The sequence below is a fragment of the Amphibalanus amphitrite genome, unplaced genomic scaffold (genome assembly GCF_019059575.1).
Source record: "Amphibalanus amphitrite isolate SeventyFive unplaced genomic scaffold, NRLGWU_Aamphi_draft 000872F_arrow, whole genome shotgun sequence".
Classification (NCBI taxonomy): domain Eukaryota; kingdom Metazoa; phylum Arthropoda; class Thecostraca; order Balanomorpha; family Balanidae; genus Amphibalanus; species Amphibalanus amphitrite.
The window spans coordinates 193,338-208,071 of record NW_024882366.1 but is presented as its reverse complement, the minus strand read 5'-3'; the positions used below and the strand labels follow the sequence as shown (position 1 = coordinate 208,071).

The window sequence follows — 14,734 nt, the reverse complement described above, 5'->3', positions numbered from 1 at the left end:
AATTTGGCACATGGTTAGGGACCGGTTAGTAGGGTGCCGTGCACAAGTCAGTTGGGACCCATTTTGCACGTGCGCACGTGCAGGGTGCCGCTTCCAGATCTCGAGAACGACTGGGCCGATTGTGCTCAAATTTGGCACATCGCTAGAGACAGGTTAGTAGGGTGCCGTGCACAAGTCAGCTGGAGGTACCCCGTCGAAATTTCGCACGTGCAAGGGCGCTCACCCTCTCGCTCGCTCCGTTAGTCGCCCCAAAAGGCGTTATACTGGTATTAGTTTTGGTGAGCGATTCAGTGGCTCAGTGATTGATGTAATAAGTATTATAATTTCTAACGATAACCAGCAAGCAGAACATCAACGCTAGTTTTTATCTTGGATACCTACGAAGACGTCTTCGGCCCAAAAAGATCAGCGACGATCGCTGCCAGGTGTTTGCTAATTCTTTGGGTGAGTAGGTACGGGAGCTGCGTTCACCCATGAATAATGCTATGAAGATGGATGAGGAAAATATTTGGACCGAATGACATATTTATAAATGTCCTCCGAGAAACTTGCATCGGCTGTTGAACGCAAGATTACTTAACTACTCTTTAGGTTGAACGGAGTCGCGGGGAAAATTACTCGATCGTTGTTCCTTTGAAGGGAAATAATTGAAGGGATGCTGATTTTTTTGGTTATATGGTAGCTTTGTTGGTGGTGCATTTATGGCGTGGGTGTTTCGAAGTATTCCGTTGCGTCGTTTCTGCCGCTTCTGTGTGCCGGGTTTGGTAAACCTGGCCTTGGAGTAAACGTTTTATAAGGTTTGCTGCTGATTTTTATCCATTTTTTTTTCAAATCCAACGGTTGCTTATGCTTCATTCATATACCATAATGTTCATTTCAGAATCAGCAAGAATTAAAAGCTGCTTTGTGTGTTGAATGAGCTCAATTGGCGCCTAGTTGATCTTAATTCTTTATGACTCACAATTTAAACTTTTATTTATTTTTTGTTAACTCATTACTGTGCAGTTGAAAGCAATCATCATATTTTTTGTTGCGTATTCCTCCTATTAAACCTGCATCCTGATGTGCTGTTTTTCATGTTGAATTTCCAGGCTGAGGAATTTTTCATGAAAACGGCGGTTTGGAACCTATTGACCATTTCACGGAATCCTGATCCTGCTGGATTCCTATTTCCTTGTGTAATGTTTTTCATGATTAAAATACCTAGCCATTCAGGCATGCCCATTTCACAGGATCCTGGGGGATTCCTTGGGTTTCGCCTGGAATGGCTGTTTTCGTGAGCAATTCTGTAGCTTACCTTACCTTACCTTACCTTAGAAGTACACGGAATTTTGAGGCCAAGTAGCAGGCCTATTGGACCGGATCATTACTTTAAACTCGCTCTGTTTCTATTGATCGAAGACTGATGAATATTGGATGTCTTTCCAGTGGGAGTCGAGTCGGGACTTGAAGGCATTGACAGTAGGTGCGGATACAACAGAGGGAGGCAGGCCGTTCCAGCTGTTGATTGCTCTGACTCCCAGAAAGTTCCTCCTCGCTCTTGATCTTGAGCTTGGAAGTTGGAAGTTCCATGTGAAAAACTGCATGTCTAAAGGCAGGCTAAAATGGCAAATTATTATTTATTTTGTCCCAAATTGAAATCACAAATGCACAGCAAACCCCAAATTTTATGATTTTTTTCTCTGGATCCACCAGTGGTGTGGGGAACTTCAGGGGTGATATAGGGCAAATATTAGTGAAAACCAGACAGCAGACGTGCATGGATCTGAAAAAATTGGTGTTGGAACTGATTCCTAGGACCCTGATTTTGGATCCAATATAAGCATAAATCCAACTATCCAGGCTTTGTCTTTGTTGGGATATCCAAGGTATAAATAATATCTCAATTTTAAAGATTTTTTTTTTGTCTAGAGATCTAGTGAGACTACAGATTCTTACTCACTTTTAAATTTGTTGATGTAGAAATAGGTATCTAAGGAGCACTTGTTAGTTGTTACAGTTGACTTTGATTCAGGATATTATGTGATTACAAATCACAACTCATGTTGTGTAATGTGTGCACATGAAATCATGTGGAAAATTCATGGGATCCAATGGGATCAAAGGTCTTAATTTGTCATTTGCTTTGAGATCCACTGAGATCATGGATTGATCACTTGGATCCACACACATGCCTGGTGATAACCAGCAACCACAGTCCTTAACTAGTGAATTATCTCTTGACTACTAGCAGAACTGGCTCCTGGCCTTCCTGGGTGGTTTCGGCCCTTCTCCAGATTGCTCAGTTCTGGTGGCTACTACTAGCTCTTTTGGTTTTTATGGAAATGTTTGGAAATTATGGCACTTAAATATTACTGTCTTCTAAAGGAAGAAAATTATAAAAACAAATTTGGAACATTTATATTATTTTATCATTCAGTAGTTAGGTATGTTCAATGGGATCTCAAATATGAAACTGTGCCATGTGTGTAATCTGTACATTGTTTTATGTTGCCATAAAACATGAGCATAAATTCATTTACAATTTGTTCATCACCCATTTGGTTCTTTCGTATAATCCCTTTGGAAAAAATGACATCTCACTTTTTTCTTTGTATGACAGGTTGGCTAATGTCATCAAAATAGCAGCAGAGCTTGTACAACTAACTCAGCACAGACAGCTTTTATTATCAAAGTGACGTACCAAAAACAATAGCTTAAACAGCAATGTTGAATATGGTGGAGGTTAGCATTTTGTCATCATATCTTTGATCTCAATATGCTGAAATTTGTGACCCTCCTCTCGTCCCCAGGTGTGGTAACACCACCAGTCCGCCGCCATGGACTTCCAGCACCGCGCTGGAGGCAAGACGGGCGGTGGAGGTCAGGCCTCGTGGTCCGAGTCGAACCGCGACCGGCGCGAGCGCCTCCGTCAGCTGGCCTTGGAGACCATCGACCTGCAGAAGGACCCCTACTTCATGCGAAACCACCTGGGATCATACGAGTGCAAACTGTGTCTCACGCTCCACAACAATGAGGGCTCGTACCTGGCTCACACTCAGGGCAAGAAGCACCAGGCCAACCTGGCCCGCCGTGCCGCCAAGGAGGCCAGAGAGGCCCCGCAGCAGGTCGGTGGGAGGGCCGGGCTGACGGGAATGAATCGTGGCTGGTTTTCAGACTGTTGAGTGATCATGTCTGTAATCCAATGTATGTGTAATCCTCTTCTTTTCCGAAAATACGCACTTAATTTCAAAACTTGAAAACACTGATTATAGGAAGAAATCCTGCTTGACACTTACGAGTACATATGTAGTATGTACACTGCATAGATGAATCGCTGGGTCAGTTCCTTTGGTGGCTTCGGGCCTATTATTTGTGTCATTTTTTCCAGCCGGCGCCAGAGAAGGCTCGGGTGGACATCAAGAAGTTCGTCAAGATCGGACGTCCCGGTTACCGTGTGAACAAACAGAGGGCGCCGGAGAGCGGCCAGCAGAGTCTGCTCTTCCAGGTCGACTACCCAGGTCAGTACAGCATGGCTGAACACTGAGTAATGAGCATCCCCGGGGGACCATGGATGGTAGAATATTGCTGAGTTGGTCTGTTGGATCATTGGTGAGGGAGGATAAACTGGCCATTTCGAGCATTCCAGGACTATGGTTCGTTGTAACCAGTGTAGGTGGCGCTGGCTTTGGCTTAAAGTCGCGATCGGCGACGGGCGTTAGGGATCCAGCGTTTCCTGCGTTCGTGATCATTTGGGTGCGACAAGATGTCAGATGAGATCTTACCACTTTTTCGTACTAGTTAACGATCATCCCAAACACTTGAGCTTTTAGCATGCCGTGGCTGCTCAATGCAAAATTTGTTTGAATTGCACGTTTACTTCTTCACGTATTTGCGGTAATGACGGCTGAAGTCTCCATCAATCTTTGAATCGTGGCAATTAGTAACGACTAACGACGCTAACAGAGAATGCGTTTGCCCGTCATCTGTGTGAAATTCAATCGTGCCACTGTGCTGTGCATAGTAAATCTATTCTTTTTTTACGTGAGATTGTTCTTTTTCCGAAGTAATGATTCTATTTCTCTGTTCCTTGTGTCGTTTGCACCCGGTTCGTAGTGGGATACCCTAGTATTATCGAGACGACCGAACCCAGTGTGCCGTCACTTTAACGCACTTTGAAATCAAGCCTGATTTAGTTAACGGTATCGGATCAATTAGACACCATTTGCAAAATAATTTCAAGCCTCATTTATTGTGAGTTCGTCGGATGTTGCTTTCGAAATCGTGTTGCATGGTAGTGAATGTGGACTTTCCAGCGAAAAGCAAGACAGCATTATTGGTGGAACCCCATGCGCAGGGGTCATTGTCTCCAGCCGGGTCCGGCTGTTCGTTGTCCTGTGAAACGTCGCGTCAATCTTGATAGCATATATTTACGCAAAAACACTCGCGCTAACGAACTCAAAAGAAGCAGAATCAGATACCCTCTGCCTGTTTTTGTCTGGCCGGCGCGGACCGGCAAAGCCACCTTTGGCGCTTGGAAGACGCCTCCTAATCCCCGTGTAATGTAACCGGTCGTGCGCGGGCCTCGGCCGCCCCCTCCCCCTCCCCTGTGTACCTCCCCCCGCGCCCGGGGTTGACCGAGACGAGATTCGTGCGGTCGACGCCACGTCACCGCGCCGGAACCGGCATCTGCCGTGATGGCGGAGCGAGACTACACGTGGTCAATGCAGCGGATCAGCGACAGCGGCCACGTCACTCGGTGAGCATGGTTGTCGCGGCGTGATGGAAAGGGTTGTTGGAAATGAGCAGGTTAGGTGGTACAACAGAGCAGGGCAGGGGTGTGAAGGTGAGAGAGGTCACCGTGATGGTACAGTGAGGGAGGCTTGTCGTCGGGAGAGGTTCATCTGTCATTGCACCGAATCAGCGGCGACACAGTGCGCTGCCTGGATGCATTCGCTTTGCTCTTTCCATCCCAGAAGGTCTGATATCGCACCATTTTCACAACAGGCTCACTGACATTCAAAGATCTCATCACGCTCCTTACAATCAGTCTGGCAAAATAAATCACGATTCGCGACTTCTCATTCCACCACCGCACATTCTCCCAAATTGCCCTGTGTCCTCAGTCCGCTCCCGACCTTGTCATCCTAATTTACCACTCGTGACGTCACCGTTTGGTCCTATGACGTCACTGGCTTTGGTCTGTCCTCACCAATTGACCATGTCGGTGGTACGGAGCATCGAGCCGCTGTGTACCTCAGAGGTGACATCCAACAGAGCGGTCAGCAGAGGATACACGTCCACCGCACTGACGGGCTGTACCACGACCCCCTGTTTGAAGCTGGGCCCGCGCGCCAGCAGGACTCCACGCATGTCTGGCGCGTTACCCTCCGTGTCATCATACCCTCCAGCGGCCGCCACAGTCAGCGGCGCCGTGTTCTCGATGTAGGAGCCCGGCGCGGCCACCAGGAGGACATCCGGCGCGCGGTCCGGGTGGCTGATCCTGTACCGCTCGGGGATCTCGTGGCGTCGGTACGTCTTGGCGCCGGGCACGTTGCCGATGACGCCGTAGACCAGGTCGTGGTGCGCCTCGTCGGCGTAGACGTAGCAGACGGCGCCGTTGCCTGCGATGGTGACTCCGACCTCGGGCGGCAGGTAGCGGTCGATGTGCACCACTTCGGCCGTCTCCGTATCAGTGAGACCACCGTCGGATACGATGATGATGTTGACGTTGTCACGCATCTGCAGATCGAGCAGCTGGCGGTCCATCTGCTGGAGGCGCGCGTCCAGGGTCAGGAGCTCGTCCAGGAGACGCTTAGAGTCGGCGCCGTGCTCCTCGGCAGCGCGACGCAGGACGTTCGTGTGCACCACGGCCAGGTTGTAGGCGTGCTCCTCGTTCAGCAGCAGGTCCAGCGCGCGCGATAGGTTCTCACTGAAGGCGTCGTCGTCTGTGGGAGCCGTGCAGGTGTGCGGCGCGTATCCGTCGAACGGCACACACCCTCCAGGGACGTTGAACAGGGCCGCTTTGCGCCACTGCTTTACGGCAGAGTTCCAGAAGGGCAGGGAGCCGCCCCACCAGGCTGCGTCGTCAGCCGAGTGGCCGGCCGGACCCTTCAGCTTCAGCTCCCCCTGCTTGCGGTCCATGAAGTGTTCGCCCAGCACGCCGTGTTTCTCTGGGTACAGACCCGTGTAGACGGATGTCATGGAAGCCACTCCGCCGGACGGGAACGTTGGGGACAGGTACTCGGCGCGCGAGCCGTAGCGCAGGAAATGCGTGAAGAACGGCGCGTCCCGCGAGGGCACTTTGGAGAGATAGTCATGTCGCAGTGCACTGATGGAAAGCACTAGCATCTTAGGCGGCTGTCGTCCGACCTGGAACCACACAAACACGCCCGTACACACGACCACATAGAGCAGGATGACCAGCACCATGTTTCGGCCGCGCCGCGACAGCCATTCGTCGTTCTGGTGGTCCTTTTCGGTTCCCTCGAACACGGATCGGTGCGACGGCACTGGCTCGTCCTCGGTCCGCCGCTGGCGCACGGTACGGTCCATGGTGGAGCGATGACGGCGGCGGCGGCGGCGGCGGGAGGGAGACTGGCCGCCCGCCGCCGCCGCCGCCGCCGCCGCCGCCGAGCGGTGGTGACCGGTCGGACCGGCAGGGGATGAGCCGCGGCCGGTCGCCCGACGAGCCGCTTTCCAGGCGCGGCAAAAAGCTGCATGTCGGCTAGCGGCGTGGTGTGGTTGGCGGCGGCGAGGAGGGCGCCAGGTCAGCCACGTCAGCTGGGCCCGTGCTACTGACCCCCGAGGAGGAACTGGTACTGGGGTGTCGGCCTCACGTTTGAAATGGGATGGCATTCGCCTGTCGCCGACGATCTTTTTTGTGACTTATGACAGTGTCCGGATACCACATCAGACACACCTGCCTACGCTGTTCATTCATTACGTCTGGAAAATGATGACATCGGCACTGGACAGTGAACTTCTATTTTGTGTAGGTCCTCAAATTCAAGTTCTTTCTTGGTTTTGAAGTTGGCTGTATTACAAAATCATGAAGTGTATTGGAAAATAACCAGTGGCGGATCCAGGGGGGGGGGGGGGCAAAATGGGCATTTGCCCCCCCCCCAAATGGCATGATTTTAACATTACGCCTATGGGCGATGCATGGAAAGAATCGATAAATTTTTATGGTTTGCCCCCCCCCCCAAACCTCTGAGCTGGATCCGCCTCTGAAAATAACGACAAAATGAAAGTCAAATTTATCGAAAATTTAACAAGGGGAGTGTGGTGTTGCCGCGTGATAACGAGATTACCTAGATGACGTCATTTATGTTTCGGTGTTCATTCTTACATGATGGGTATGTTTTTATTATCTCCATCATTTTTCGGTCGTTATAGTTATTTACATTTAGCACCTTAATCTGAACAACCTGTCTGTAGCCTGAAAAGTTGTTCCTTGACCGCGTTCCTGTCAGGCTCAGCTTCGCTCGTGGTCACTCAAATCCAAATCTCACTGGTATTTCGCAATACCCTCTAAGTAACCGCAATTGTGAGCTGAACCTTTTGGCACCGGAGATGCCGTTTGATGCCATGTCCGGTCGGCCATCGCAGCTGAGGACGCCCAGTGAAAGTCGCCGTGGCATCGTCTCGGCCAGTGTCATCTGACCGCCGTCGGAGGGAGATGCGGCGGAGTATGGCCGGCCGTAAATTTGACCGGTCAGCCGGGTGATGTCGTAACTAGTCCCATGACCTTGTCACCCCTTTAGTGGGTTACGGGGGATTATCGTCTTTGGGCATGCTCAGCTCAGCTCAGAACGACTGACTGAATATTTTTTATTGATGTGTTCATTTGGTGGTCATTTGTTGGTCGTGAGAGATGATTGCCAATGGTCGACTGTAATCCCTTGTTTATTACATAAGCCGTGTTTTCTTATTTCACCATCACAGTGCATCGATGGAATTTCTCCGCGATTTTACATCATCAGTGCGTGCAGTGCTCAGCACCGTGCAACGCTGTTTTCCAGTTCGTGCCACCCCCTCTGCATCTACAGCAGACAGCAGAAGGCGTGCATTTGCATAGTTTCTCCGCGATTGGCCGCCCTGTTGCGTGTCCCTCCCCCCCCCCCCCCGCCCTGACCTCAGGAGCCGGTCGTATTGGGCGAGACTCGGCGGGGCTCCCTCTGAGCCGCACTGATAGCGCCAGTCTGCAGGGCCGGTCCGGTGGGTTGCATTAGACCAGTGAGCTTAAACTTGTTTGGTGACCGGCATCGGGATCGTGCTTTACTGATATAGCTTCTATTGCAATAGAAACATTTGTCTCGTCGGGATGCAATGGCTATCGCAACTAGACTGGTTAGACCAGATCGCTTCGAACGATTGGTCTTGAACCGGATAGCTGTTTGCATTGTCACATCGTTTCTATTTGATCAGAAAGTGGCTTACTGATGATTATTCTTGCAGCCGTTGCTTAAGCCTGAGGAACTTTCGGCATCGCAAGAATTAGTTTCATCTCGAGGTCCAGTCTCATCATACCCCGGTCCCCTTCCGTGAATCTACTCACATATGCATTTAATTGCGTACTTTTTACGCTGACTTCTCCAGCCAACATTGGTGTAATCTTCATATAAGAAGTTTTGTGGATACATTGGATGGTTACGTGTGTGGTTTTTGTGTTCATATGTACTTAAACCGTTGTTATATGTAAAATGTCGTGATAAGTGAGACACACCCTAGCAAGGTGTGTCCGATTACAACTTACTTGTACCTCATCAGGATTCCAGAGACGACAGAGACGACCATTGAGAACACTTGACTCCGGTCCTCGTGTGTGCAGTAAAATATCCAGCCCACCACCGGATCGGTTACTCGGGAGATTCTGTCAGTCTTCTCTTTTGCGGTAGAGGTGATCTACCAAACACGAGGATCCAAGGCAGAGGTCATCTGTTCCCATTCAACGGTCACTCTTCAACCTGCCCCGGCAGTGCCCAACCAACCCCTCTACCCGTTGTCATTGATTGACACTTCTTATGGTCCTGATAGTGTCTAACTAACCCCGCCGTTCTCTCTATTTCCAGAGATCGCCGATGGCGTGGTGCCGCGCCACCGTTTCATGTCGGCCTACGAGCAGAAGATCGAGCCGCCCGACCGCAAGTGGCAGTACCTGCTGTTCGCCGCAGAGCCCTACGAGACCATCGCGTTCAAGGTATGTGTCGACGTCGGAGTGGCTTGTCTTAGGCTCAGAGATGGCGGGATGGGTGGCCTTGTTGCGAAATGAGGTTTGACTCGAATGTGGAGGAACGGTGGCCTAGAGGTTTGAAAGTGCTGTACTGGTTTAGGAGGAATTTTATGTGTTGAAAACATTAACGGGATTATAACTATTGATGCTCCGTACTGCTGATGCTGATGATTCCTTCATCTAATTACTCTTTGCGGCGTCATGTACCTATTGCTTGGATTACGGAAAGTTTGAGATAAGCTAAATCTACATGAACTTGAATACTGCAATGTCAGCAAAATGTTATTTTTCATCGTACCTGTACCGATGACTTACATGGAATAACCTGTCCAGTTTGGCGTGTTTGTTTGACTTTGTTGAAAATCGCCGCAAGTGACTGTGTCTGTGATTCGCCAGGTGCCCAGTCGGGAGGTAGAGAAGTCGGAGGAGAAGTTCTGGACGCTCTGGAACAAGGACACCAAGCAGTTCTTCCTGCAGTTCGCCTACAAACTGGAGCCGAAGCCGGTGCGGCCGCCCGGCCCGCCGCCGACCATCCCGCCACCGCCGCGGCCGAACCTGGTGCCGCCGCCGCCGCCCAGGCCGCCCATGATGCCGCCCCGGCCGCCGCCGCCGCCGGGTATCGGAGGCCCGATGCCGCGGCCGCCCGGGCCGCCGCCCATGATCCCGCCGCCGGGACCGCCGCCGCCGCACGGGCCGCCCGCGCCGCCTGGCACCCTCCGCCCGCCGGGGCCGCCACCACCGCCGGGTGTACCGACCAGTCGGCCGCCGGCACCGCCCGGCCTGCCCATGGGCCGACCGCCCGCACCGCCCGGGGTTCCGCCGCCGCCGGCACCGCCCGGCCTGCCGCCCATACCGCCCCCGCCCGGCGTGCCGCCGCCGCCCAAACTGACCGAGCCTGGCCTGCCGCCGCCGCCGCCCAAAATCTCGTAGGGGGTCTTGGGAGACAGTGGAGACCTCAGGAGGCAGCGCTCGACCGTGTGCAGATGACTCCGGGTGGAAACAGTACAGCTCTGGGTTAGTATCTCGCAACACATTTCGTGGATAGTAGAAAACACATTTTTCTCTGTAGCATATGTGAACATCTGAAATGTTCATCTCAACCATCTTTGATGCTACATCCATTTTCTGTAAACGATAATTCGGTTTTCCGTATCACCAATACACATCAGATGATAGTCGGTGTTTATCTACCCGAATGCTTGTTGATAAGAGTAAGACCAGATTACAAAGCAATAGTGTGCACTGTGCAGTGATTGAACGAACTTGGGTAGAATCATATTTAGCGTTTAAACAGCAACGGAGCATGACAGTAATATGCGAAATACCGGTTTGTTATTTAGCATTTTTTTCTGCGGCAGTTTCGATTTTTGCATATCGTGCCAATTGGTCACTACCATCTCGGATCAAGTCAATGGAGGTCCTGTGCTCAAGACATCGGCCATGAGCTTGTTCCATAGACACTGTCCTCCACGAACGAACTTCTACGTTTTCCAATGCTTGCAAGGTATATATTCTTGAAAACGAATATTCTAAATTTCTTACCCTTTATTCCCAGCATACAAAAGTAATAGAAACTACTAGGCTGGTAATGTAAAGAGTAGTCTTGAGACAGTTGCTGGTGCCTGTTTGGGCGGTGCCTTGTCAGACGTTATCCACGATATGGAGCATTGCAGTTTGCATAGTATGATGTTGTTATGCTCAATATAAATTGGATTCATTCAACCCATTGAAGAAATGATTTACATGGCTTCACTGAATGTGTCCTGAAATAGGCGCTGTGTGCTATATGAATGCTAACAGGGTAAATATTTAATTTGGTAACAGCGGCTCTTTCCTCGCCGGCGCAGTAGTGACAATCAAGATATGGAAATTTTGTTCATTAGCAGATAGTTGCGTGACGCTAACGTTGAATTGCAAATCAAAAATTGCTGTTTTGCATCGCGAACACGATCAAGGAAATGCAATTTCCTTTTGAACAGCTTTGAAGAAACTGCTACGAGACATTGGGCTTATCCAAGGCTATTAGCTTATCCTTTCAGTGCTTATTTTCAGTGTATTACAGAGGCTACTTGGGTAAAGACATTCTAGATAGTTTTTGAAAAAGTGTGGACAGATTATAAATTGATGTGCATCAGCTTGACATCCTGCAACCTCTAAAGCGCTAGATTGGAATACTTAAGTACGTTGATGGAATGACGAGACCAATGATGGAATGGAATGGGATGACCAACAAATTCTGAAACGTGTTGTTACAAGTTTGTGTAAATTTAGCATGACTGCTTGAATGGACAGCTTCACCCAATTTTGATTGGCACACAGCTTGAAGTTGTTTGGTTACAGTATTTGTTAGTAGGCTAGGCTGTGCGCTTACTAGCAGTTATGTTCCGGCTCCTCATTCATCAAACTCATGGCTGATGTCAACGCCGACCAAGAGTAAGAAACGCTAACAGTCAACACGCAAACGTCACGTGTAAATTTCATGAACCTTGAGCAAATCGCCCCAGGCGCCCTGTTTTCACCGTCGTCCCATTTCCCTCAGGATCATTGCCATCAACCATTAGTTTTTATTTTTCATGCATTGTCATTACCAGGGCCCTGTTTCACCGGTGATAGCAGCACGCTACTATCAAATTGCGCATGCTGACGTAATGTGATGATGTCACTCTAATGACGTTTCGTGTAATCCGTGAGCTGCGTTTGGAACAGAGTTGCTGGCTCGTTGAATTGCGTTTGATACATTTGTTTGATCGCACGGCCGTGAAGATGTTAGCAGCAATATTTGATGACATCTCACAGATTGACGGCGTCATGGTTTGTTGATGTTTCCATGGAAACCCAATTTGACACGTGTAATAGCAGCGTGCTGCTGTCACCGGTGAAACAGGGCCCTGATAACCAATCAAGTATCAACTACTTCTCAGGAATAATGATTTACTATGTTACCTAGATAGCTCATTGTGTTTCTGATGTGTGTTTAAGCTATTGTTTGTTTGTCCTCAGGCCACCATGTCGACTCGCTTGTATCCTCTATACCAGCGGGGTAACCCCCAGCTAAGGATATTCCTTCCAAACTTCTGGATGAAACTGCTGAAGCCGACCCATCCGATTCCGCCAAATGCTGTGCAGTTCATGGTGTCACCAGAGATGACAAAACATGATGTAAAGCAATACTTGGAGAAAATCTACAATGTACCGGTAGTGGAAGTTAACATCGCCAATAAAATGGGTATGTAAACACTAAACAGTAAAGGTACAGGTATTGAAGATATGTTTTAGGAGCGGCAGCTGTTGCTTGTTGACTTGGCGGTGATTTTTCATGGGAATCAGATTTTTTAATTATTGAGGCAGGTTATATTTTGTGTGTTACAGCTCATAGCAGTTGGAAAAGGATGATGTATGAGTACCGTAAAGTGGGGCTATTTGAGACAGTGGGGCTATTTGAGACAGTATTTAAAATCGCTGTAAAATGAAGATCGTTTGATTTTTGTGTGATATTTTTGCTCAGGGAGGTGTGGAATCGAGCAGTAAATCTCCTGAGCAAAAAAGTAAGCATAAATTTTAAGTGGTCTTTATTGTATAGCAATTTTAAATACTGTCTCAAATAGCCCCACCGTCTCAAATAGCCCCACCTTACGGTATGACATGTATTTTTAAGGCATGTTCGTATGTTCAAGTCCGATCGAAATTGCCGATTTTTATAAGTTATTGATGCAACATAGCGCTGATCGCATCGTTATTTATTTCAGGAAAATTACGAAGAACCGATAAAGGCTACATCGTCAAAGATGACGATCTGAAGTATGCCTTCGTCACACTGGTAAGGGGTTAGCATGGCCTTCATCGACCGATTGGCTATCCTCGATGCCAATCTTCAGTTACCTACACTTTCCTTTTTCTGTTTTCATGTCGCCATAGGCTTTGCTCATGACTGTTCTGTTTTCACAAGTCTTTCAGATTGTTGTTTGCCGATCGTTTTATGGTTATCGTTACATTTCCTCATATAACTATCGAGGAATTATGCATAGGAATTGCCTATAGACTCATAGAGGTTTTATGCTCGTGCTTACCCATCGGCCTGTGTGCGCTTCAGCCGAAGGACATGACGTTCGAGTTCCCGAACCTGATGTCTGAAGAGAAGAAGCAGGAGCGATCTGATCAGATGAAGGAGATCGAGCGCGTCAAGGACACCTACAAGAAGGACCAGGACCGGTTCAAAGACAGACCAGGAGTGCCCACCTGGTTCAACTAGTCATTAGCAGAGTGCATTGTATGAATCACTGAAATCGTGTGTCCATTGGGTTTGGTATGTGTATGCGGGAGGAGGGGGGGGGGGGGGAGTACGTTTATGTGCTGGATGATTGTCATTATCGTGCGCTATGTGGGTCTTGGTGCATTGTTATGAATATTAAACTGTTTTGTACCATACGTTTGTGATATATGTTCAGGAAACCTAAGGTAGTCGACTTAAGATGCAAAGAAAGGCAAAGGACTTGTCCATTAAAAACGACCGCCTGACAAACTGCGTCCCTACGAGTTATCTACTAGGGTTGACTATTAAGTAATGGAAGTGCCTTAAGCAATTAAACGGGTTTGCACGTGCACACATTATTTAGGTGTCATTTCATGCGCCGATCTTTTTTCTATCCAATGGTGAAGACCACATGTCCCTAGCTACTTTTTGCTATAAGCTATCGTCGTTTTCCCAAGAGACCTCCCGAACCTGTGGCGCACCACCTGGCAATGGCCAAAGCCGCGCGCCAGCGCCGATTGCAAGGTCATTAGAGCTCAGTTTGTCGTAGGGAAAAGGCCTACCAATATCAGAAAATTTATTTTCTAAGTGTATGGAGCGACGCAGCCTCCCCACAGACGATATGTCGGTGGTTTCATCGGTTTGAGAAAGAAAGCGCCGATCACTCTTCTGTCGGCGTTCCAGGAGTGGGTCAAGACGAGGCTGGAATGGTGTGTGATGCTTGAAGGCGATTATGTGGAGTAGTGTATGCTGTCATTTATCGTGCCAATGTGTATTATTTTGATGAAAATATAGAAATTGTCCATTGTGTAGCTATAACAATAAGCCAATAAGCTCTGATGACCTCGCGCTGGCGCTTGGTGCGCGATTTTGGCCATTGCCAGACTCCTTTGTCATGGTGCGCCGCAGGTTCGGGTGGTCTCTTGGGAAAACGACGATAACTTGGAGCAAGAAGTAGCTAAGGACATGTGGTCTTCACCATTGGATAGAAAAAACATCGGCGCATGAAATGACACCAAGAAAGCATGTGCACGTGCAAAAACGTTTAATTGCTTAACCCGCGACCTGGTGGGGGGGGGGCTATTTTTTGCCCCCCCTCCAGACTTTTCGATATATCTCCAGAACCACTGCGCCGATCGTCACCAAACTTTCAGTACCCTCCCGGATATCAATTTTACACATTGTGACCAAAAATTTTTCCAAAGGCTATGATAGGTTGGCCGGAAATGACGTCAGAGTGACGTCATGTTCTGCCGTTTTCGACCCAAAAA

At 49.0% G+C, this 14,734-nt stretch overlaps 3 protein-coding genes across 6 annotated transcripts; 2 read left to right on the top strand and 1 right to left on the bottom strand.

Moving 5' to 3' along the window:
* Positions 1-744: 744 nt before the first annotated feature.
* On the top strand, positions 745-10,389 carry LOC122367483 (splicing factor 3A subunit 2-like). Its single transcript, XM_043340590.1, has 5 exons — positions 745-797; positions 2,793-3,107; positions 3,371-3,500; positions 9,054-9,181; positions 9,611-10,389. The coding sequence occupies exons 2-5, from the start codon at positions 2,820-2,822 to the stop codon at positions 10,142-10,144; spliced, it is 1,080 nt and encodes a 359-aa protein (XP_043196525.1). The 5' UTR covers positions 745-797; positions 2,793-2,819; the 3' UTR covers positions 10,145-10,389.
* Positions 4,390-6,562, bottom strand: LOC122367482 (glycerophosphocholine cholinephosphodiesterase ENPP6-like). Its single transcript, XM_043340589.1, has one exon. It carries the CDS (start codon positions 6,532-6,534, stop codon positions 5,188-5,190), a length of 1,347 nt encoding a protein of 448 aa, XP_043196524.1. The 5' UTR covers positions 6,535-6,562; the 3' UTR covers positions 4,390-5,187.
* Positions 10,390-11,097: 708 nt separating the features above from the next.
* On the top strand, positions 11,098-13,639 carry LOC122367484 (probable 39S ribosomal protein L23, mitochondrial). 4 transcript variants are annotated; one of them, XM_043340593.1, is made up of 4 exons: positions 11,098-11,221; positions 12,215-12,440; positions 12,961-13,031; positions 13,305-13,639. In XM_043340593.1, exons 2-4 carry the CDS (start codon positions 12,221-12,223, stop codon positions 13,461-13,463), a joined length of 450 nt encoding a protein of 149 aa, XP_043196528.1. In that variant the 5' UTR covers positions 11,098-11,221; positions 12,215-12,220; the 3' UTR covers positions 13,464-13,639. The 4 variants fall into 4 exon arrangements, with proteins under 4 accessions (XP_043196528.1, XP_043196527.1, XP_043196526.1 ...); XM_043340592.1 differs by having other exon boundaries at positions 11,204-11,647; XM_043340591.1 differs by having other exon boundaries at positions 11,219-11,287.
* The last annotated feature ends 1,095 nt before the right edge of the window (positions 13,640-14,734 follow it).

What these genes read in the sequence shown, in the direction of transcription:
- LOC122367483 (XM_043340590.1), top strand. Translation starts at nt 2,820, where the DNA reads ATGGACTTCCAGCACCGCGCTGGAGGCAAGACGGGCGGTGGAGGTCAG. An exon ending in CCAGAGAGGCCCCGCAGCAG is followed by an intron (nt 3,108 to 3,370) that starts GTCGGTGGGAGG and finishes CATTTTTTCCAG; the next exon opens with CCGGCGCCAGAGAAGGCTCG. An exon ending in ACGAGACCATCGCGTTCAAG is followed by an intron (nt 9,182 to 9,610) that starts GTATGTGTCGAC and finishes GTGATTCGCCAG; the next exon opens with GTGCCCAGTCGGGAGGTAGA.
- LOC122367482 (XM_043340589.1), bottom strand. Translation starts at nt 6,534, where the DNA reads ATGGACCGTACCGTGCGCCAGCGGCGGACCGAGGACGAGCCAGTGCCG.
- LOC122367484 (XM_043340593.1), top strand. Translation starts at nt 12,221, where the DNA reads ATGTCGACTCGCTTGTATCCTCTATACCAGCGGGGTAACCCCCAGCTA. An exon ending in TAACATCGCCAATAAAATGG is followed by an intron (nt 12,441 to 12,960) that starts GTATGTAAACAC and finishes TATTTATTTCAG; the next exon opens with GAAAATTACGAAGAACCGAT. An exon ending in AGTATGCCTTCGTCACACTG is followed by an intron (nt 13,032 to 13,304) that starts GTAAGGGGTTAG and finishes TGTGCGCTTCAG; the next exon opens with CCGAAGGACATGACGTTCGA.